The sequence below is a fragment of the Staurois parvus genome, unplaced genomic scaffold (genome assembly GCF_062004578.1).
Source record: "Staurois parvus isolate SC_StPar_1 unplaced genomic scaffold, SC_StPar_1.0 ptg000453l, whole genome shotgun sequence".
Lineage (NCBI taxonomy): Eukaryota > Metazoa > Chordata > Amphibia > Anura > Ranidae > Staurois > Staurois parvus.
This window is the reverse complement of record NW_028318249.1, coordinates 1,342,531-1,362,600: the sequence shown is the minus strand read 5'-3', so window position 1 is coordinate 1,362,600 and position 20,070 is coordinate 1,342,531. Positions and strand designations below refer to the sequence as shown.

The 20,070-nt window shown below is 48.6% G+C and overlaps 2 protein-coding genes across 6 annotated transcripts in view; both read right to left on the bottom strand.

Moving 5' to 3' along the window:
- The window catches only part of EIF2B4 (eukaryotic translation initiation factor 2B subunit delta), a 29,755-nt gene extending 25,166 nt beyond the window's left edge, over positions 1-4,589 (bottom strand). For 3 of the 4 annotated variants that reach the window (XM_089688747.1, XM_089688748.1, XM_089688750.1), the window contains exons 1-3: positions 4,473-4,589; positions 3,267-3,307; positions 886-1,021 (exon numbers count right to left, since the gene is read on the bottom strand). In XM_089688747.1, the coding sequence (XP_089544873.1) occupies positions 886-1,021; positions 3,267-3,307; positions 4,473-4,494 (199 nt within the window). In that variant the 5' untranslated portion in view covers positions 4,495-4,589. Of the gene's footprint in view, positions 1-885; positions 1,022-3,266; positions 3,308-4,199; positions 4,352-4,472 lie in introns of those variants that run through there. The other variant, XM_089688749.1, reaches the window with a different exon arrangement.
- Positions 4,590-15,783: 11,194 nt separating this feature from the next.
- LOC149453064 (3-galactosyl-N-acetylglucosaminide 4-alpha-L-fucosyltransferase FUT3-like) lies at positions 15,784-18,543 on the bottom strand. Of its 2 annotated transcripts, XM_089688730.1 has the most exons (2): positions 18,508-18,543; positions 15,784-17,692 (listed from the first exon to the last, which is right to left on the bottom strand). In XM_089688730.1, exons 1-2 carry the CDS (start codon positions 18,532-18,534, stop codon positions 16,811-16,813), a joined length of 909 nt encoding a protein of 302 aa, XP_089544856.1. In that variant the 5' UTR covers positions 18,535-18,543; the 3' UTR covers positions 15,784-16,810. The 2 variants fall into 2 exon arrangements, with proteins under 2 accessions (XP_089544856.1, XP_089544855.1); XM_089688729.1 differs by lacking the exon at positions 18,508-18,543 and having other exon boundaries at positions 15,784-17,935.
- Positions 18,544-20,070: the final 1,527 nt, after the last annotated feature.

Below are 20,070 nucleotides of genomic sequence, written 5' to 3'. Positions count from 1 at the left end.
AAAAGAGGGCCTGGAGAGGCAAAACAAGTCGACATTTCCGGCTTCGCCGTCCAACGTACTACATCACTTCCGGTGAGTGGAGCACACGCCGGCGTGTGGCGCTCTCAGGGGCCATCTTGCTTGAGGGTGGATTCTTACATGCTGTCATGTATTGCTGACTGGGAGATCTTTACCCTGGTGATGTGGCATTATGGCTCCATATAAACAATAAATGCTGATCATATTCTTTCAAGATGTGAGTGGTTTGGTATTTGCATTCATCCTGTCTGAGCCTTGCAGTATTACATTATATACATTTTTTTCTTTGTACCAATCATCTCTTTATGGTGAGTGATCTCTGGTGATTCTGGAGGTTGGAGGCTGGTTTTTACCACTGTTTGGAGGTCTGAGGCATATATCTATACCTGCATTGGGGAAGCTTCACCTAAATCCGGTGATTGGAGGCAGAATTGAATGGGTCTAGGATTCCAAAACCCATAATTAAGGCATTTTTTTCACCAATATCTGGTGAGTGCGGTATGCGATCTGAGCACTAACGGGTGTGAACATGGGTCAAGGGTCTTTTGAATAAGGATTTTCAATTTCACTCTATTCATCATATTCATCTCAATAATTATTTTGTTGGAGTGGGACTATTCAATTGATATTTATTTATATTTATTATAAGTTTTTTGTATTATTTTTATTATTAATTATATTTTTTTTTTTTGAGTATTGATTTGCGCTGTTTGATGGTTTTTTATTATAAACCCAAAATACACATATAAGCCCCGGGCAGCAAAGTGAAGATGGCAGAAACAAGGGAGGTGGAGGGAGATCAATAAATCTCATTTTTACTTTGGGTTACAATGTGATTCAAGTTCAATACCAATCAATGTTAAATACTTTTCTGTACAGCGGCATCCTGCACAACGTCCCTGGCCTCCGCTGCCACCGCCGCCCTCTCCTTGTTCTTCTTCTGATGCTTCTTCTCCTTTCGCAAGCGCAGCTTCTCCTCCTTGGATAGTTCCTGACCTTTCATCTGGACATAAGAGACATCATTGGAGTCACCAACACTAAACACCACTAAAGACACCCGCATTCATGGCATATCTGACACCCCTCTGTGTGTGTACCCTTCCTTCCTCCATCAAGGTGTACTCTTCCACCATCAGGTGTACCCTTCCCTCCCAAAGTGTATTCCCCCTCCATCGGGTGTACCCTTCCCTCCCAAAGTGTATTCCCCCTCCATCGGGTGTACCCTTCCCTCCCAAAGTGTATTCCCCCTCCATCGGGTGTACCCTTCCCTCCCAAAGTGTATTCCCCCTCCATCGGGTGTACCCTTCCCTCCCAAAGTGTATTCCCCCTCCATCAGGTGTACCCTTCCCTCCCAAAGTGTATTCCCCCTCCATCAGGTGTACCCTTCCCTCCCAAAGTGTATTCCCCCTCCATCAGGTGCACCCTTCCCTCCCAAAGTGTATTCCTCCTCCATCAGGTGTACCCTTCCCTTCCAAAGTGTATTCCCCCTCCATCAGGTGTACCCTTCCCTCCCCAAAGTGTATTCCCCCTCCATCAGGTGTACCCTTCCCTCCCAAAGTGTATTTCCCCTCCATCAGGTGTACCCTTCCCTCCCAAAGTGTATTCCCCCTCCATCAGGTGTACCCTTCCCTCCCAAAGTGTATTCTCCCTCCATCAGGTGTACCCTTCCCTTCCAAAGTGTATTCCCCCTCCATCAGGTGTACCCTTCCTTCTTTCTTCCATTAGATGTACCCCCCTCCCCCAGGTGTACCATTCCACCCCAAGGTGTAACCTTCCTTCCCCCATCAGGTGTACCCCCATCCCCCACATGTACCCCCCTCCCCCAGGTGTACCATTCCACCCCAAGGTGTACCCAACTCCCCCAGGTGTACCCTTCATTCTTCCATTAGATGTACCCTCCTCCCCCAGGTGTACCATTCCACCCCAAGGTGTAACCTTCCTTCCCCCATCAGGTGTACCCCCATCCCCCACATGTACCCTTCCTTCCCCCATCAGGTGTACCCCCATCCCCCACATGTACCCTTCCTTCCCCCATCAGGTGTACCCCCATCCCCCACATGTACCCTTCCTTCCCCCATCAGGTGTATCCCCATCCCCCACATGTACCCTTCCTTCCCCCATCAGGTGTACCCCCATCCCCCACATGTGCCCTTCCTTCCCCCATCAGGTGTATCCCCATCCCCCACATGTACCCTTCCTTCCCCCATCAGGTGTACCCCCATCCCCCACATGTACCCTTCCTTCCCCCATTAGGTGTACCCCCATATGTACCCTTCCTTCCCCCATCAGGTGTACCCCCATATGTACCCTTCCTTCCCCCATCAGGTGTACCCCCACCTGTACCCTTCCTTCCCCCATCAGGTGTACCCCCACCTGTACCCTTCCTTCCCCCATCAGGTGTACCCCCACCTGTACCCTTCCTTCCCCCATCAGGTGTACCCCCATCCCCCACCTGTACCCTTCCTCCCCCCATCAGGTGCACCCCCATCCCCCACATGTACCTTCCTTCTTCCATCAGGTGTACCCCCATCCCCCACATGTACCTTCCTTCTTCCATCAGGTGTACCCCCATCCCCCACATGTACCTTCCTTCCCCCATCAGGTGTACCCCCATATGTACCCTTCCTTCCCCCATCAGGTGTACCCCCACCTGTACCCTTCCTTCCCCCATCAGGTGTACCCCCACCTGTACCCTTCCTTCCCCCATCAGGTGTACCCCCATCCCCCACCTGTACCCTTCCTTCTTCCATCAGGTGTACCCCCACATGTACCCTTCCTCCCCCCATCAGGTGTACCCCCATCCCCCACATGTACCCTTCCTCCCCCCATCAGGTACACCCCCATCCCCCACATGTACCTTCCTTCTTCCATCAGGTGTACCCCCATCCCCCACATTACCTTCCTTCTTCCATCAGGTGTACCCCCATCCCCCACATGTCCTTCCTTCTTCCATCAGGTGTACCCCCATCCCCCACATGTCCTTCCTTCTTCCATCAGGTGTACCCCCATCCCCCACATGTCCTTCCTTCTTCCATCAGGTGTACCCCCATCCCCCACATGTACCTTCCTTCTTCCATCAGGTGTACCCTACCCTTCCAAGGTGTACCCTGCCTTCCTCCATGAGATGTACCCCCCTCCCATGCTCCTGGCTGTGTCTGTGTAGTAAGGACCCCTCTCCCTGCCATTATGTACAGATGTGGGAGGGCCCCAGAGGGTAGGGGGAAGGGAGGGGTGACACAGGACTGTACCTTGGCCAGGTTAGAGTCAGCCATCTTGTTCTTCCCCTCACCTGAGAGAAGAGAGAGGAGAACATTAATAGCTCATCACAGACATGACTCCACCCTAATATGACATGTAATGACAGCACAGACATGACTCCACTCTAATATGACATGTAATGACAGCACAGACATGACTCCACCCTAATATGACATGTAATGACACTACAGACAGGACTCCACCCTAATATGACATGTAATGACAGGACAGACATGACTCCACCCTAATATGACATGTAATGACAGGACAGACATGACTCCACCCTAATATGACATGTAATGACACTACAGACAGGACTCCCCCCTAATATGACATGTAATGACACTACAGACATGACTCCACCCTAATATGACATGTAATGACACTACAGACATGACTCCACCCTAATATGACATGTAATGACACTACAGACATGAAGCCACTCTAATATGACATGTAATGACACTACAGACATGAAGCCACTCTAATATGACATGTAATGACACTACAGACATGACTCCACTCTAATATGACATGTAATGACAGCACAGACATGACTCCACTCTAATATGACATGTAATGACAGCACAGACAGGACTCCCCCCTAATATGACATGTAATGACAGCACAGACAGGACTCCCCCCTAATATGACATGTAATGACACTACAGACATGACTCCACTCTAATATGACATGTAATGACACTACAGACATGACTCCACTCTAATATGACATGTAACGACAGGACAGACATGACTCCACCCTAATATGACATGTAATGACAGGACAGACATGACTCCACTCTAATATATCATGTAATGAAAGGACAGACATGACTCCACTCTAATATATCATGTAATGAAAGGACAGACATGACTCCACTCTAATATAACATGTAATGACAGGGCAGACATGACTCCACCCTAATATGTCATGTAATGCCAGGACTCCACTGTAAATCGTAACACGCAGGTTGGGTGGATCAGGGGGCCATACAGACAGTTCATATTTCAGTCCTCCTGTGAAGTATGACGTCAGAGGTAGGCCATGTGACTCCCCGTGTATATATGGTGAAGAAGGGATAACAGAATACAGAGATCGCACCGTCCAGTCTACAGGACTAGGACACGCCCTCCCCCTCCACATGACGTCACCCGGTGATCTCCGCACACACAGACCGGCAAAGATCTCTCACCCGGGGGATCGGATCCCTCCATCTCTCTGCTCGCTCCGCCTCTTACTCCTCTCAGACTCCTCCTCCTCCCGCCGGTCTATCACTATGCGACCACGAGGAGAGGGCGGAAGTGGGGCATTGCGAAGGGGAGGATCTCTCCAGCGTCATGTGGCGGATCACATGGCCGAGTGATGACACACGTCACCAAGATGCGACAGGAAGCCAATTTGGGAAAGGAGAAGACTGGGAGAGAGAAAGAGAGAGACACATGTAACTTCAGAGAAGGAGGCGGGGACATGATTGCATTGTGTTCAGTAGAATTCCAGACCCGATCAATCAGCTATAGAGGATATGAGATCAGGGTGGGCGGAGGTGGCGGTCTGTATCAGAGTGGGCGGGGCTGAGCTGTCAGGCTGAACTGGTACTGATAACTGGAGAGCAACAACCATTTACCACCTTTGACAACTGGAGATCGACAACCATTTACCACCTCCAACAACCGGAGAGCGTCAACCCTTCACCGCCTCCGACAACCGGAGAGCGTCGACCCTTCACCGCCTCCGACAACCGGAGAGCGTCAACCCTTCACCGCCTCCGACAACCGGAGAGCGTCGACCCTTCACCACCTCCGACAACCGGAGAGCGTCGACCCTTCACCGCCTCCGACAACCGGAGAGCGTCAACCCTTCACCACCACCGACAACCGGAGAGCGTCGACCCTTCACCGCCTCCGACAACCGGAGAGCAACAAGCCTTCACCATCTCCGACAAAGGGGGAGCGTCAACCCTTCACCGACAACCGGAGAGAGTCGAGCCTTCGCCGCCAATCGACAACCGGAGAGCGTCGACCCTTCACCGCCACCAACAACCGGAGGGCGTCGACCCTTCACCGCCACCAACAACCGGAGAGCGTCGACCCTTCACCGCCACCGACAACCGGAGAGCGTCGACCCTTCACCACAACCTTCACCGCCTCCGACAACCGGAGAGCGTCAACCCTTCACCACCACCGACAACCGGAGAGCGTCAACCCTTCACCGCCTCCGACAACCGGAGAGCGTCAACCCTTCACCGCCTCCGACAACCGGAGAGCGTCAACCCTTCACCGCCTCCGACAACCGGAGAGCGCCATCCCTTCACCGCCTCCGACAACCGGAGAGCGTCAACCCTTCACCGCCTCCGACAACCGGAGAGCGTCATCCCTTCACCGCCTCCGACAACCGGAGAGCGTCATCCCTTCGCCGCCAATCGACAACCGGAGAGTGTCGACCCTTCGCCGCCTCCGACAACCGGAGAGAGTCGACCCTTCACCGCCTCCGACAACCGGAGAGAGTCGACTCTTCACCGCCACCGACAACCGGAGAGCGTCGACCCTTCACCGCCACCGACAACCGGAGAGCGTCGACCCTTCACCGCCTCCGACAACCGGAGAGCGTCAACCCTTCACCACCACCGACAACCGGAGAGCGTCAACCCTTCACCGCCTCCGACAACCGGAGAGCGTCAACCCTTCACCGCCTCCGACAACCGGAGAGCGTCAACCCTTCACCGCCTCCGACAACCGGAGAGCGTCAACCCTTCACCGCCTCCGACAACCGGAGAGCGTCAACCCTTCACCGCCTCCGACAACCGGAGAGCGTCAACCCTTCACCGCCTCCGACAACCGGAGAGCGCCATCCCTTCACCGACAACCGGAGAGCGCCATCCCTTCACCGACAACCGGAGAGCGTCAACTCTTCACCGCCTCCGACAACCGGAGAGCGTCATCCCTTCACCGCCTCCGACAACCGGAGAGCGTCATCCCTTCACCGCCTCCGACAACCGGAGAGCGTCAACCCTTCACCGCCACCGACAACCGGAGAGCGTCAACCCTTCACCGCCTCCGACAACCGGAGAGCGTCAACCCTTCACCGCCTCCGGCAACCGGAGAGCGCCATCCCTTCACCGCCTCCGACAACCGGAGAGCGTCAACCCTTCACCGCCTCCGACAACCGGAGAGCGTCATCCCTTCACCGCCTCCGACAACCGGAGAGCGTCATCCCTTCACCGCCTCCGACAACCGGAGAGCGCCAACCCTTCACCGCCACCGACAACCGGAGAGCGTCAACCCTTCACCGCCTCCGACAACCGGAGAGCGTCATCCCTTCACCGCCTCCGACAACCGGAGAGCGTCAACCCTTCACCGCCACCGACAACCGGAGAGCGTCAACCCTTCACCGCCTCCGACAACCGGAGAGCGTCAACCCTTCACCGCCTCCGACAACCGGAGAGCGTCAACCCTTCACCGCTTCCGACAACCGGAGAGCGCCATCCCTTCACCGCCTCCGACAACCGGAGAGCGTCAACCCTTCACCGCCTCCGACAACCGGAGAGCGTCATCCCTTCACCGCCTCCGACAACCGGAGAGAGTCAACCTTCACCGCCTCCGACAACCGGAGAGAGTCAACCTTCACCGCCTCCGACAACCGGAGAGCGTCATCCCTTCACTGCCTCCGACAACCGGAGAGAGTCAACCTTCACCGCCTCCGACAACCGGAGAGCGTCAACCCTTCACCGACAACCGGAGAGCGCCAACCCTTCACCGCCTCCGACAACTGGAGAGCGCCAACCCTTCACCGCTTCCAACGGGAGAGCGCCAACCCTTCACCGCCTCCGACAACCGGAGAGCGCCAACCCTTCACCGCCTCCGACAACCAGAGAGCGCCAACCCTTCACCGCCTCCGACAACCGGAGAGCGCCAACCCTTCACCTCCTCCGACAACCGGAGAGCGCCAACCCTTCACCGCCTCCGACAACCGGAGAGCGCCAACCCTTCACCGCCTCTGATAACTGGAGAGTGTCAACCCTTCATCGCCTCTGATAACCAACCTGAACAACTTAAGACCCATCTCCCTGCTGCCATTTACCTCCAAACTCCTAGAACGCTTAGTCTACAATCACTTGAGCTCCTACCTCACTGACAACAAACTTCTTGACCCTTTACAGTCTGGCTTTGGCTCACTACACTCCACTGAAACTTCCCTACTAAAACTCACTAATTGTCTACTAACTGCTAAAACCAATGGCCATTACTCCTTACTCTTACTGCTTGACCTCTCTGCGGCTTTTGATACTGTTGACCATCCCCTCCTCCTCAAAAAATTCAGCTCTCTTGGCCTCTGAGACTCTGCTCTGGTTCTCCTCCTACCTATCGTAGCTCTCCTTCAGCATTACCTATAACTCTGTCTCCTCCTCTCCACTTCCTCTTTCTGTAGGGGTCTCTCAAGGTCTCTCCTTTGACCCCATGTCTTCTCCATCTACACCTCTTCCCTTGGTCACTTGATAAACTCCCATGGCTTTAAGTACCATCTTTATGCTGATGACACACAAATCTATCTTTCTACTCCTCACCTCACCCCTTCAGTCTCCTCTCGCATTACTAACCTACTAAGCGACATATCGGCATGGATGTCACTCCACTTCCTCAAACTCAATCTTTCCAAAACTGAGCTCTTAGTATTCCCCCCAGCCCATGCCCCCTCCCTTGACTTCTCCATCAAGATCAATAATGCAACCATCAGTCCCTCCCCTCATGCAAGGGTACTATTTGTAATCCTAGACTCCCATCTGTCCTTTCAGCCCCAAATCCAATCGCTGTCCAAATCATGTAGACTTCACCTCCACAACCCTTCTCCAAGATACGCCCATTCTTAACCACTTAAACTACTAAGCAACTTATTCAGTCCCTTGTTATCTCTCGCCTTGATTATTGTAACTCCCTCCTCATTGGCCTACCTGATCGCAGGCTATCCCCTCTTCAGTCTATCATGAATGCTGCTACCAGACTCATCCACCTTACTAACTGTTCCATATCTGCCATCCCTCTCTGCCAATCCCTCCACTGGCCTCCACTCGGTGTCCTCCACCCCTCTCTGCCAATCCCTCCACTGGCCTCCACTCAGTGTCCTCCACCCCTCTCTGCCAATCCCTCCACTGGCCTCCACTCAGTGTCCTCCACCCCTCTCTGCCAATCCCTCCACTGGCCTCTACTCAGTGTCCGCCACCCCTCTCTGCCAATCCCTCCACTGCCTTCCCATTGCCCAACGAATAAAATTCAAAACATTAACAATAACATATAAAGCCATTTGTAACTCTGCCCCAAATTATATCACCAATCTGGTCTCCAAATATCACCCAAACCATCCTCCCACGACCTCCTGTTCTCTAGCTCCCTTGTCTCCTCCCATGCTCGTCTACTGGACTTCTCCAGAGCCTCTCCCATCCTCTGGAACTCTCTACCCCAATCTATCAGACTATCACCTACTCTGCCCTCTTTTAGGCGATCTCTGAAAACCTATCTCTTCAGGGAAGCCTATCCTGCATTCAGCTACTAATGGAATCTTCTATTCCTCTTACCAATTCATCCCCCACAGTTATTACCTCTTGTACCACCAGCCCTTCCCTCTTAGATTGTAAGCTCCAAGGAGCAGGGCCCCCCTAACCCTCTTGTATTGCACTGTACCATTGCTGTATTGTATCCCTTTATAATGTAAAGTGCTGAGCAAACTGTTGGCAATATATAGATACTGTATAACAATAACCAAAGAGTGTCATCTCTTCACCACCTTTTGATAACCGGAGAATTCAGCTCTTTACCAGCTCTGGTAACTGGAGAGCATTACCACCTTTGATAACCGAAGAGTGTCCACTCGTCACTAACTCTAATAACTGGATAGGGTCAGCTTTTCACCACCTCTGATAACCAAAGAGCATCATCTCTTCACCACCCTTGATAACCGAAGACTGTCAACTCTTCACTACCTCTGATAACTGATGTCAACTCTTCACAACCTCTGATAACTGGAGAGCATCAACTCTTCACCACCTCTGATAACCCAAGAGTGTTAACTCTTCACCACCTCTGATAACTGGAGAGTGTCAACTCTTCCCAACCTTTGATATCCGAAGAGTGTCAACTTTTCACCACCTTTGACAGTTGAAGAGTGTCAACTCTTCTCCACCCTTGACAATTGAAGAGTGTCAACTCTTCACCGCCTCTGATAACCAAAGAGCGTCAGTTCTTCTCGACCTCTGATAACTGGCAAGCATCAGATCTTCACTGCCTCTGATAACTGGGGAGCATCAGCTCTTCACCACCTCTGATAACCGGAGAGCGTCAACTCTTCACCACCTTTGATAATCGAAGAGTGTCAACTCTTCACCACCTCTGATAACTAATGTCAACTCTTCACCAGCTCTGGTAACTGGAGAGTGTCAACTCTTTACCCCCTCTGATAACCAGAGAGCATCAACTCTTCGCCACCTCTGATAACTGCAGAGTGTCAACTGGTCACCACTTCTGATAGCTGGGACGTGTCAACTCTTCACCACCTCTGATAATCGGAGAGTTCAACTCTTCACCATCTTTGATAATCAGAGAGTTCAACTCTTCACCACCTCTGATAACCGTAGAGCATAAACTCTTCACCACCTCTGATAAACAGAGAGCATCAACTATTCACCACCTCTGATAATCAGAGAGTTCAACTCTTCGCCACCTCTGATAACTGCAGAGTGTCAACTGGTCACCACTTCTGATAGCTGGGGCGTCAGCTCTTCACCAACTCTGATAACCGGAGAGCGTCAACTCTTCACCACCTCTGATCAGAGAGTTCAACTCTTCACCACCTCTGATAACTGGAGAGCATCAACTCTTAACCACCTCTGATAACCCCTTTAGTGTGCTCACTTATCAGATTAAATTGACCCCTTATTAAAATAAGGTGTAAATGTGATACAATGCCCAGCTTGTGATACAATCCCCAGCACTTATGCCATCTCTGGAAGGGCCAGCTCTTAATGTTCTCTGCACCTTCTTGTCCAAAAGAGTAACAGGATTGAGCATCCCCGGCCTCAGACCATCCTCGTATGTAATGAAGTATGGGAGACACAGACCAGGGGAGAATTCATCATTTACTACTTTACTAGAAAATTACCCAGACATAAAGAGGAATGCACCCACAATATAAAGGCATCCCTACAGCACCTGGACCTACCAGCAGACTTGATAGACAGTTCAGGAAGGTGCCGCAGCTCTGCTCAATCCTGGATACTGTGTGCATTCGACCAAACGGAAATGACATCACAAACTGGAAGGCCTGACTCTACGTGTTTCATCACATCCCGGCATCTTCAGGAAGCAGGACGACTGGGACCATCTCTTTAAAGCGGAGTTCCAGCTGAAAAAAAAAAGTCAGCAGCTACAAAAACTGTAGCTGCTGACTTTTAAATTACAGCCACTTACCTGTCTCTCAGTCCAGCGGTGTCCTCACCACTGCTGGTTTCACCGGCCATCTTCTCTCCCTGACGCCGGCATCTTTAGTGCGGGCATCTGGCTGTGACAGCTTGCGGCTTCACAGCTGGGTGCCCACTGCGCATGCGCGAGAAGCTTCGCTTTGTGAATTGCCCCGTAGTCTTCTGGGACCTGTCACATTTCCCAGAAGACTACGGGGAGGGGGGAGGGGAGGACAACTTCTGCCTCCAATCGCCTAGGTGATCGCAGTGGGAGTGGGTACCTGTCAAGTTCCGGTACCCGCTCCCATCCAAAGGTGCCAATCCTTAATGGGGAGCGGGAGATAAAGCATTAAAGCGGAACTTCCCCTTTTGGGTGGAACTCTAAACATGCCATATATTACTGAAGCAGGCAGGTCATTACCAGCATCCAAATACAATTTAAATGATCAAAACCTGCTCACAATGGATCTGTGCATTGTAGTTAAAAGCAACTATTAGGTAAAAATGCATAATATAATTAAAACTAGTGATAAGCCGAACACACCCTTTTGGTTCACGGTCGAACATTCAAACCTACCAAATGTTCGACCGCGAACTTCGAGCACAATTTACTGAGCGGTACTTTACTGCATCTAAGTATGTGGTAAGATACCACTCAGTTACCGCATGAGTTAATAGTATTTTAGTAGTAAAACATTATTGTTTCAGCTGTCAGTGGGGGTTCCCTGCTGATTGATGAATGTAAAAAGAATTGTCGGCATTGTCCGACAATTAAAAAAAAATTTTTAAAACTGTGTGAGGTCCTCCTTCCCATCCTTACCAAGCCCTTCGAATCTGGTATGGATTTTGAGGGGAACCCACATGCCAAGAAAAAAAAAAATGTGGGGGCCCCCCTCAAAATCAATACCAGACTGTTATCCGAGCATGCAGCCCGGCAAGTCAGGAAAGGGGGGGGACAAGTGAGCTCCCCCTCCTGAAAAATACCAAGCCACATGCCCTCAACATGGGGGGGCCTCTTCCCCACAACCCTGGGCTGTGGGGGTCTGTGGGCGGGGGGCTAATCAGAATCTGAAAGATTCTACAGATTCCGCCCCCCCATGTGAATGAGTATGTGGTACATGGTACTGCTACCCATTCACAAAAAAAAGTGTAGTGTAAAAAAAAAAAACGAGACACTCTGACAAGTCCTTTATTAAAAATAAAAGTTCTAAAAAGTCTCTTGAAGCAGATTCAAGGTCAGTCATGATGCCTGCCGCCGTTGCTACCCAAAAAAAGGAAAAAAAAACCCCGCTGTGCTGTGATTGGCTAAAGTAGTGCACTTGACCTGTGACCAAGACGGCGGTGACGTCACGCTCTGTTAGCTCCTCCTAAGGAGCGTGACGTCACCGCCGCCGGAGCCACGAGGAGGCTCTGCGGCCATCTTTAAAAAGGGGTTAGTGCTGCATACTCTGCAATCTCTTGTTTTAAGTGGACATACTACACTATGGGCATTTGTTTTTTGGCTCCTATCTAGAGCTATTAAGCCTGCAGATCACCCCCACTACATCCAGTATCCAGAGAAGGGAGCCCTGTACCCAAGCTGAGCACCTGTCCATCCTTAAGGGGACCTCTGGACCCAGCAGATTACCTTACTGCCCTATGTTTGATGACCATACAGTAGAAGGGAGCTCACCATCTACCCATCCCTGAGATCCCTGGCGGTTATATATTTACATGTGCATTACCAATGCGCTTGCGGTGAGTGCGCACTTTTACCATTCGTTCCTGTCACAAGCCGTGTCATTTAACAATCTACTGCTGTGAAGATTATCTATCTGTTCTGCTATTATTTGTTTGAACTTTATTACTTCATGATATTTGGATGAACTATTGATTTTAACACAACATTGACGCACATTATTTAATGACAATTGTCCGTTTACATATTTGAAAATATTTATTAGCGCTGCACTTTATATACTTTTATCCTTTGGAGGTTTACTTTGGTTACCTTGAGTGTTACAGCTGCTATATACATCTTTTAGAGCACTCACTTCATTATTGTTTATCTAGTAGTGCTAACTACCCTGATGTATGCCAGTGAGACTTGGACTTTATACAGAAGGCATACTAGGCAACTGAACAAGTTCCACATGACCTGCCTCCGCATACTTCTGAGGATCTGTTGGCAGGACCAGGTGCCAGACAGAGAAGTCCTCTCCAGAGCAGGCCTGCCATCAGTTCACACCCTGCTGATGAAAGCCCAGACTCTGGCAGGCTATGTTGCAAGGATGCAAGACCACCGTATCCCTAAACAGCTGCTCTATGGTGAGCTGTCTCAAGGAAAACGATCGCACGGGGGACAAAGGAAGCGATACAAAGACACTTTGAAAGCCTCCAAGTCCCTGGATATTAACATCACCTGGGGAAACCATGGCACAAGATCGATCGACATGGCGCACGTTGATCCACCAAGGGTGGCAGACATTTGAGGAGAAAAGAACAACCACAGCACAAGAGAAGCGAGCACTCCGCAAAGCCAGAGCTGCAAATGATGCAACAGTGGTGCCCACATGTGTCTGCCCGACATGTGGCAGAGCATTTTGTACCCATATAGGCCTTACCAGACACCTACAGACACACCATGGACAGCCCACCTGTTAGATGTCAAGGTCTTCTTCAAACACAATGGACGAACATCACTTACATTGAAGTGTGTTGACTACAATATCCACTTGTGGACCAGCATATCCTTATATCTCTGGACTTTGATTGTATGTACCGGAATGATGTCTTCAGCTGCAAGCATCATCCTAGTACTGTTTCTTCAGCCTGCGGTCGGCTTTCTCTTAAAAGCAATTCTAGCAGCTAATTAGCCACCAAATTGCTTTTACAAGCAGCAAGATGGGATTTCCTTCCACAGCTCTCTAGGTCTCTTCCGTCCCACCGGGGAACCCGAGAGTGCAGTCGGCGTCTCCACGTGCTGACCATAGAGCTGATTGGGGACTGGAACAGCTGTGATCATCTCTATGGTCTAAGAAACTGGAATTGATGAGCATTTCATCACTTCCGGTTTCGCAGTTTTAAACAAATTCTTAGTGGTGTGAAAAAAGCATCTGATCATACCGATCTTGGTCACTGCCTATTGCTATTACAGAGGATATTTATATTCCCTGGGATAACAATGAAAGTGATAAAAGGGACAGTATAGAAAAAGAAAATAAATTATTTAAAAAAAAGTTAACAATTTATTTTCTAGGGCCACTGTTTAAAAAAAAAAAATATATATATATATATGTGCACCCTCGGTCTCCGCTCGAATCACACACCTACTGAGCGACATATCAGACTGGATGTCACTCCACTTCCTTAAACTGAACTTCTCCAAAACCGAGTTTCTTGTCTTCCCCCCAGCCCGGACACCACCCCCCATTGACTTCTCCATCACATTCAACAACGCCACCATCAAACTCAAACTCCTCCACTCATCCTACCACCCCATCCCCCACAGCTATCTCCTCCTGTGCCACCATCCCCTCCCTCCTAGATTGTAAGCTCGAAAGAGCAGGGCCCTCAATCCCCTCATGTTTTGCATTGTATTGGTATTGTTCTGTCACATGTTCTGTCCCCCTTTGTAATGTACAGCGCTGAGCGAACTATTGGCGCTTTATAAATACTGTATAATAATAATGTGTATGTATGTATAATGTTTGGGGTTTTAAGTATTTTCTAGAAAAAAAATACTGTTTTTACATGTAAGCATAAAGTGTCAGAAAAAGCCTGGTCTTCAAGTGGATACTGACCACCTAAGTCCTCATGCACACTTGACGTTTTTACAGCGGCTGTTTTTGGCTTTTGACATTTTTTTCTCCAGCTAGTAAACCCCCAGCATGTTATCCTATGTGTCCATGCACACATAGACTGTAATCAACGTTTTATGGCTGGGATATTTCTTGGCTGGAAAAAAACCCCAGGACTAGTGGGTTTCTAGAGGAGTTTTTTAGCTGTAAAAAAAAACACTAAAAACCGCAAACGCAGGAAAACGCCGCTAAATGAGGCTAAACGCTAATGCAAAAACAAAAAAAAAGCTGAAAAACCTCACGACTTTACACAGCTAACATTACCAGCATTATCAAAACATCCAGTGTGCATGAGGGCAAATGATCACCTACTGACCACCTGGTATATTGCCACCAATAGAGACTTGACAGATGAGTGCAAAAAAATACTTTTTCATTTTTATTGCGTTTTAATAAATACTGCACTCAGGTAATGGCTCTCTCTCTCTCTCTCCCTCTCTTTTCATTTTGGTGTTTACTATGTAGGTATCAAATTTGTTTAGGTTTTTGTCCGCTGTGTATTTCAGTCATAAGTCTAATACCTTCATTTATCTTGAATAAAACTTACATCACTCGGATTACAAATTCCCTCCCCTACAATTCTCTCTTTGGGTAGTGTGGAGCATTTGGTCACAGATTTGCTGCTGTAGGCTGGACCTGACCAAAAACATCCTGAGGACTTTCCAAGGGTTGGGCCTCCACAAACTACCTACCTCCAATCAAGTCCAGTGCTACCTCACCTGGCTAATCCCACAGCACTCTATTCAAAAAAATACTCTAGACACACTTTAAGTGAAACATCTGTGACACAACGCGGTGCCCAACCCCTGTCCTTCTCACCAACTCGTGGCAAAGGACCAGCCAATCTCACTCTGCTCTGTCACTTGCGTAACAATGCCACTCTCAGCTGCACCCTGCACAAAGATTTTCCAGCTCGCGGGACCACTATCTATGTGCCAGCAGCCTGCGAGCGATTGTCACTGGGTTAGGTTAATTATGCAATTAACCCTCGAAACTCCAAACTGCCACCAGATAGCTTTGGGCCTATCAACCCTTCACAATGTTAGCAAGAACGAATGTGAGAAATAAATGTCTTAACACACTGTCACCACAGACAGATATATTCAGAGGATTATTATATACAGAGACAGGGATTCTTTTGTTTGTATTAAAAGCTTTAGAGATAGTTTCAACACTTTTCAAAATAGGGTTTATTACTAAAAAAGGTCAAAATGGTGCAATTTAAATATTTACAGAAAGGGATGTTACAAAGACATAAAGAGAACAATAATGCAACAGAAATAAAAGAAAGGAGTCCAGAAGGCAGAATACTTGCAAAGTCCTGGTTTTAGCAGAGTCCAATTATCCGAGCAAAAACATTGCCTTGGCTCTCAAGTCCATTAGGATGTTCCTTGGTTGATGTTAAACGAGAGCTCCCACTTCACAAGTCCTGTCAGTCCTTTTCTATGATATCAAGGGGGTGTGGACAGAGACTGACCAATAATCCAGTTTAAGGGATGGGTGTTGGCAGATCACTAAATGTATGACCAAGCCCCAACTACAGTTTTACAGTAATATTAATAATCTCCAATACATGAAGCTGGTATTCTAGTAACTGGCAGATTAATATTTAGAATTGTATTTCAAACCCAGGGATACCAAACACATCGTACCTTTGTCACCCAGGAGGGAGGAGAATGCTTTCTCCCTTTTCCTATGTGCTAACATAGTCACGTATGATCTTGATTTGTTTGGTATGATATTCCCTATTCAACTATATACCTAATATTAATGTGCCTACCCTGTTCCTGTTGAATCACATGTGGACTTGTTACATGTGGAATAGACGTTTTATGGCACGCTCTGCATTTCTAGAGCTCTAATGGCCTTACAGGTCATGTGTGACTGTTTGACTGAGTTATTGTTTTATGATAGGGCAGAGGAAAGTGTTTTCATGGTTCCTGGAAAACAGACAACCTGCCTAGACTAATTAGATGTTTACAGCCCTGGACACTGGCGTCTATTTGTGTTTTAATTAAGAGGCTCTTTTGAAGTTTGTTACAACTTACAGCTACAAATTCCAGTTTTCAGGAGGAGGGGAGGAAGATTAATGCTCATGAAAAACAAAAATGGCTGTCACGTACAGGTTCCATGTCCCTATTGCACACAATATCGATACAACATCAGCTCATGATAAACTGACAATTTAGTGCATTTGGTTATCTGTTAGCCACAACACTTGATTTTGCATATACGGGTGCAATAAGTTCACTTGAACCATTCAGCAATACTTGGCATTGTCCTATAAGCAGGGGCTTCTTTCAATGCTCTACATATTTTGCAGTATGCTGATGGAAAAAAAGTTTCGGATAGCGTTGGTCGATAGCTGAACTTCCAATTAAAATATTGTTGATATCTATTCTCATCTTCATCCAAACCCAGAAGAAATTTGGCCAGTTCTTGGGGAGTGGAAAAGTCGTCAACATGAATAAAAGCATCGGGTGGAACGAAACGCTCATAATTTTTACGTGAAGGACCCATGACAACGGGCACAGTTCCTGCCATTAGTGAATTTTTCCAGAACTTTTCCGTGATGTAATCCTCATGTATGGAATTCTCAAAGGCAAGGTAGAATTTATACCTGGTCAGGGTTTGCAAAGTCTGGTTCCATGGAAGAGACAAACCATATTTTCCATAGACATCAGTTGTAATATATTCCTTTAACTCCTCGTAATATTTGGTTCGTCTGTGCCTTGTATTCCAGTTGCTCACTACCCAGGCCACCAACTTTGACTTTTGGGGAATTGTAAAATCTTCACTTCCATCAACTTTTTCTAGCCGTCCATATGGAATATATATATCTGAATCAAGTCGATAGGACATTGTGAGGTTAATTTTGTTGTCCATGAGCTTTAAATTTGGGCAGTTGGTTGGAGACTCCATGCTAAACCAGATCCAGTATTGGTCGGATGGTCTTGGCACTGGAGGTAAAAGCTCTTCTGACTTATATACATCTCTATGACTAATAACAACAGCATTTGCTATGGGGTATGCATTGCGGTCCACAGTGTAGAAACAACTAGATATTTCATTTCTTGGACAACTATTTAAAGGAAACTTGTATCCTAATGGCCATGTCCAAAGTAAGATGGTCAGCAGAGACCTATTGAAGGTCGCCACTGTCTCCGCTGCTGTTGGTGGCTTTGTCATAGTCAATCGGTTTGATTTCACAGAGTCTGATGCCACCTTTGGCCTGTGTTTTATTTCAACATTTACTTTGCTAAATTGTCTTTCTATGTTAAAATAGGCAAATGAAATGTAGGAAATGGTTCCCAGTAATATCATGCTGAAGAAGACCAAAGTCCATTTTGAGGATTGCTTTAGGAAATCCATATGGAAGTGATGCAGATAATTTTATCTGATAGATGAAAGAGAGCACGGTATTCCCATACCTGGAAAACAAGAGAAACATGTGGTGACACGTAAAATATATTTATGGCAACATCTTGAAATTCTTCATAGTGCATTGATCCAACAGGCATTTTGAGGACTGTGTGTGAGTGTCATCAACAACTGAAGTTTTTGTTTAACAACAAACAAAAAAATACATTTCAGCTACTGATCTTCATAAACAGCTTTTTTTTTTAACAGGGAGCATCCAGAAAGAGAGGTTCCTAAAGAGAAACCTAAAGCTACAGTATACTGCATGTTCCATTCAACCCCCACATGCTCACGTAGGGACTACAGTATATGCAGATAAGTTGTTTTCACGAACATATCACATTGGGCATGGACAGTGGCAAGGTCATGTCTTTTATGATTCCATCGTATTCCCAGATACAGTAGATTGTATAAATTTACTGTATAATGGCAGCAGACGACATCTACCCCCCAGAAGCAGCATTTTCTCTTCTTTTTGCAGCCTCAGTCTTCATTCATGCTCCAACATGGAGCTTTCATCTTTGTAATCTATATCTTTCAGAGGGCTCCATGAGAGGCTCCTGGTGCCTCCTGCAGAGGGGCAATCTGACAGGGTTGATCGGTGAGGAGGGGGTGCAGTCACAAGCACAAATCACTCTAGATGGCTTTCCATGAAGCAGCTGAAAGCTGCATCTCCTCCTTTCCCTCCCATGGCTCCCACCACCACACCAATCACCCCTGGCTGCCCATGGGATTTCCCCTGCTGCCCAGCCAGCTGTGTGCTCTCCTGACCACTACCTGCCTCATCCCCCCCATCTCTACCGGCTTCCCTCCTCTCCTCTCCCGCTGGCTGCTGCAGGAGATGTGTCAGGATGGAGAGCGGGGAAGGGGCCTATAAATATTTCATTTACCATCCCCTTCCTTTTCTGAATGAAGAGAGTCAAGTCCAGTTTGGTGTGGAGGAACTTGAGTGTACTGCACACAGTGCTGAACTCAACCCTATTGAACACCTATGGACCTCAACCCTACTGAAACCCTTTGAATCTCAAACCAACTGTACTTCTTTGGACCTCAACCCTACTGAACGCTGTTGGACCTCAACAATACTGAACGCTGTTAGATCTCAACCCTACTGAACACCTTTGACCTTCAACCCTACTGAACACCTGTCAGGGCTCCAGGTATGACCAGAGGTGTGTGGACCGACACAGGGAAACACAGACTTCAGGTATAGCGTGTAACACGATATAATTTATTAAAGACAACACAAACATAAACGCAGTGCAAACAATAAAACTCAACACTACATAAATATGTACAGCCAGGTGCGATAAACCTTAAACTAATAGGTACCAGTGCAGTCAGGGCTGGAGAGGTGGATCGGTCAGGCAGACTGAGCCCACAGCACGGATTTCCTCAGGGCGCGGGGTCTAAGTCCCAGCCTGCTATTCACCAGGGCCCCTGATGGTGGGGATGGACTTGGTGCAGACTGGAACCAGGTAGCGACCCCTGAGTGCGTCCGGCTGTGGTAGAGAGTACTGGCAGGGGAGTGCAGGAACGGAGTCTGATGGGAAGAGGCAGGCAGACTTACTAGAGGTGATCCGTGCGGGATAGATGGATTGTCAGGTGAAGTAAGCGTAGTCAGACAGGCCGGGTCGGTATCATGCGGGCAGTGTGGTACAGGAGGAGCAAGCAGAGAATGGTCGGGGTCACAAGCCATTCAGCAGGTAGCGGGCAGTGCGGTACCGAGGATCAGGCAGAAGGATGGTCAGGCAAGCCAGGGGTTCAACAGGAGACGATCAGCAGAGATCAGGATCAAAGCAGGGTCACAGGCCTGGTCATTCCTTAAATACACCTCCTGTAATCAGCCCAGGTGTTGGCTGACTACAGGAGTGAGCGTCTGGCTGCTGAAAGCACCCGCTGGTCAGCCCTGGTACTGCAGCCCACACGGCAGGTGAGTCCCACCACCAGTGCTGAGTCCATTCCTGACAACACCTTTGGATCTCAACCCTACTGAACACCTTTGGACCTCAGCCCTACTAAACACCTTTCGACCTCAACTCTACTGAACACCTTTGGGCCTCAACTCTACTGAACACCTTTGGGCC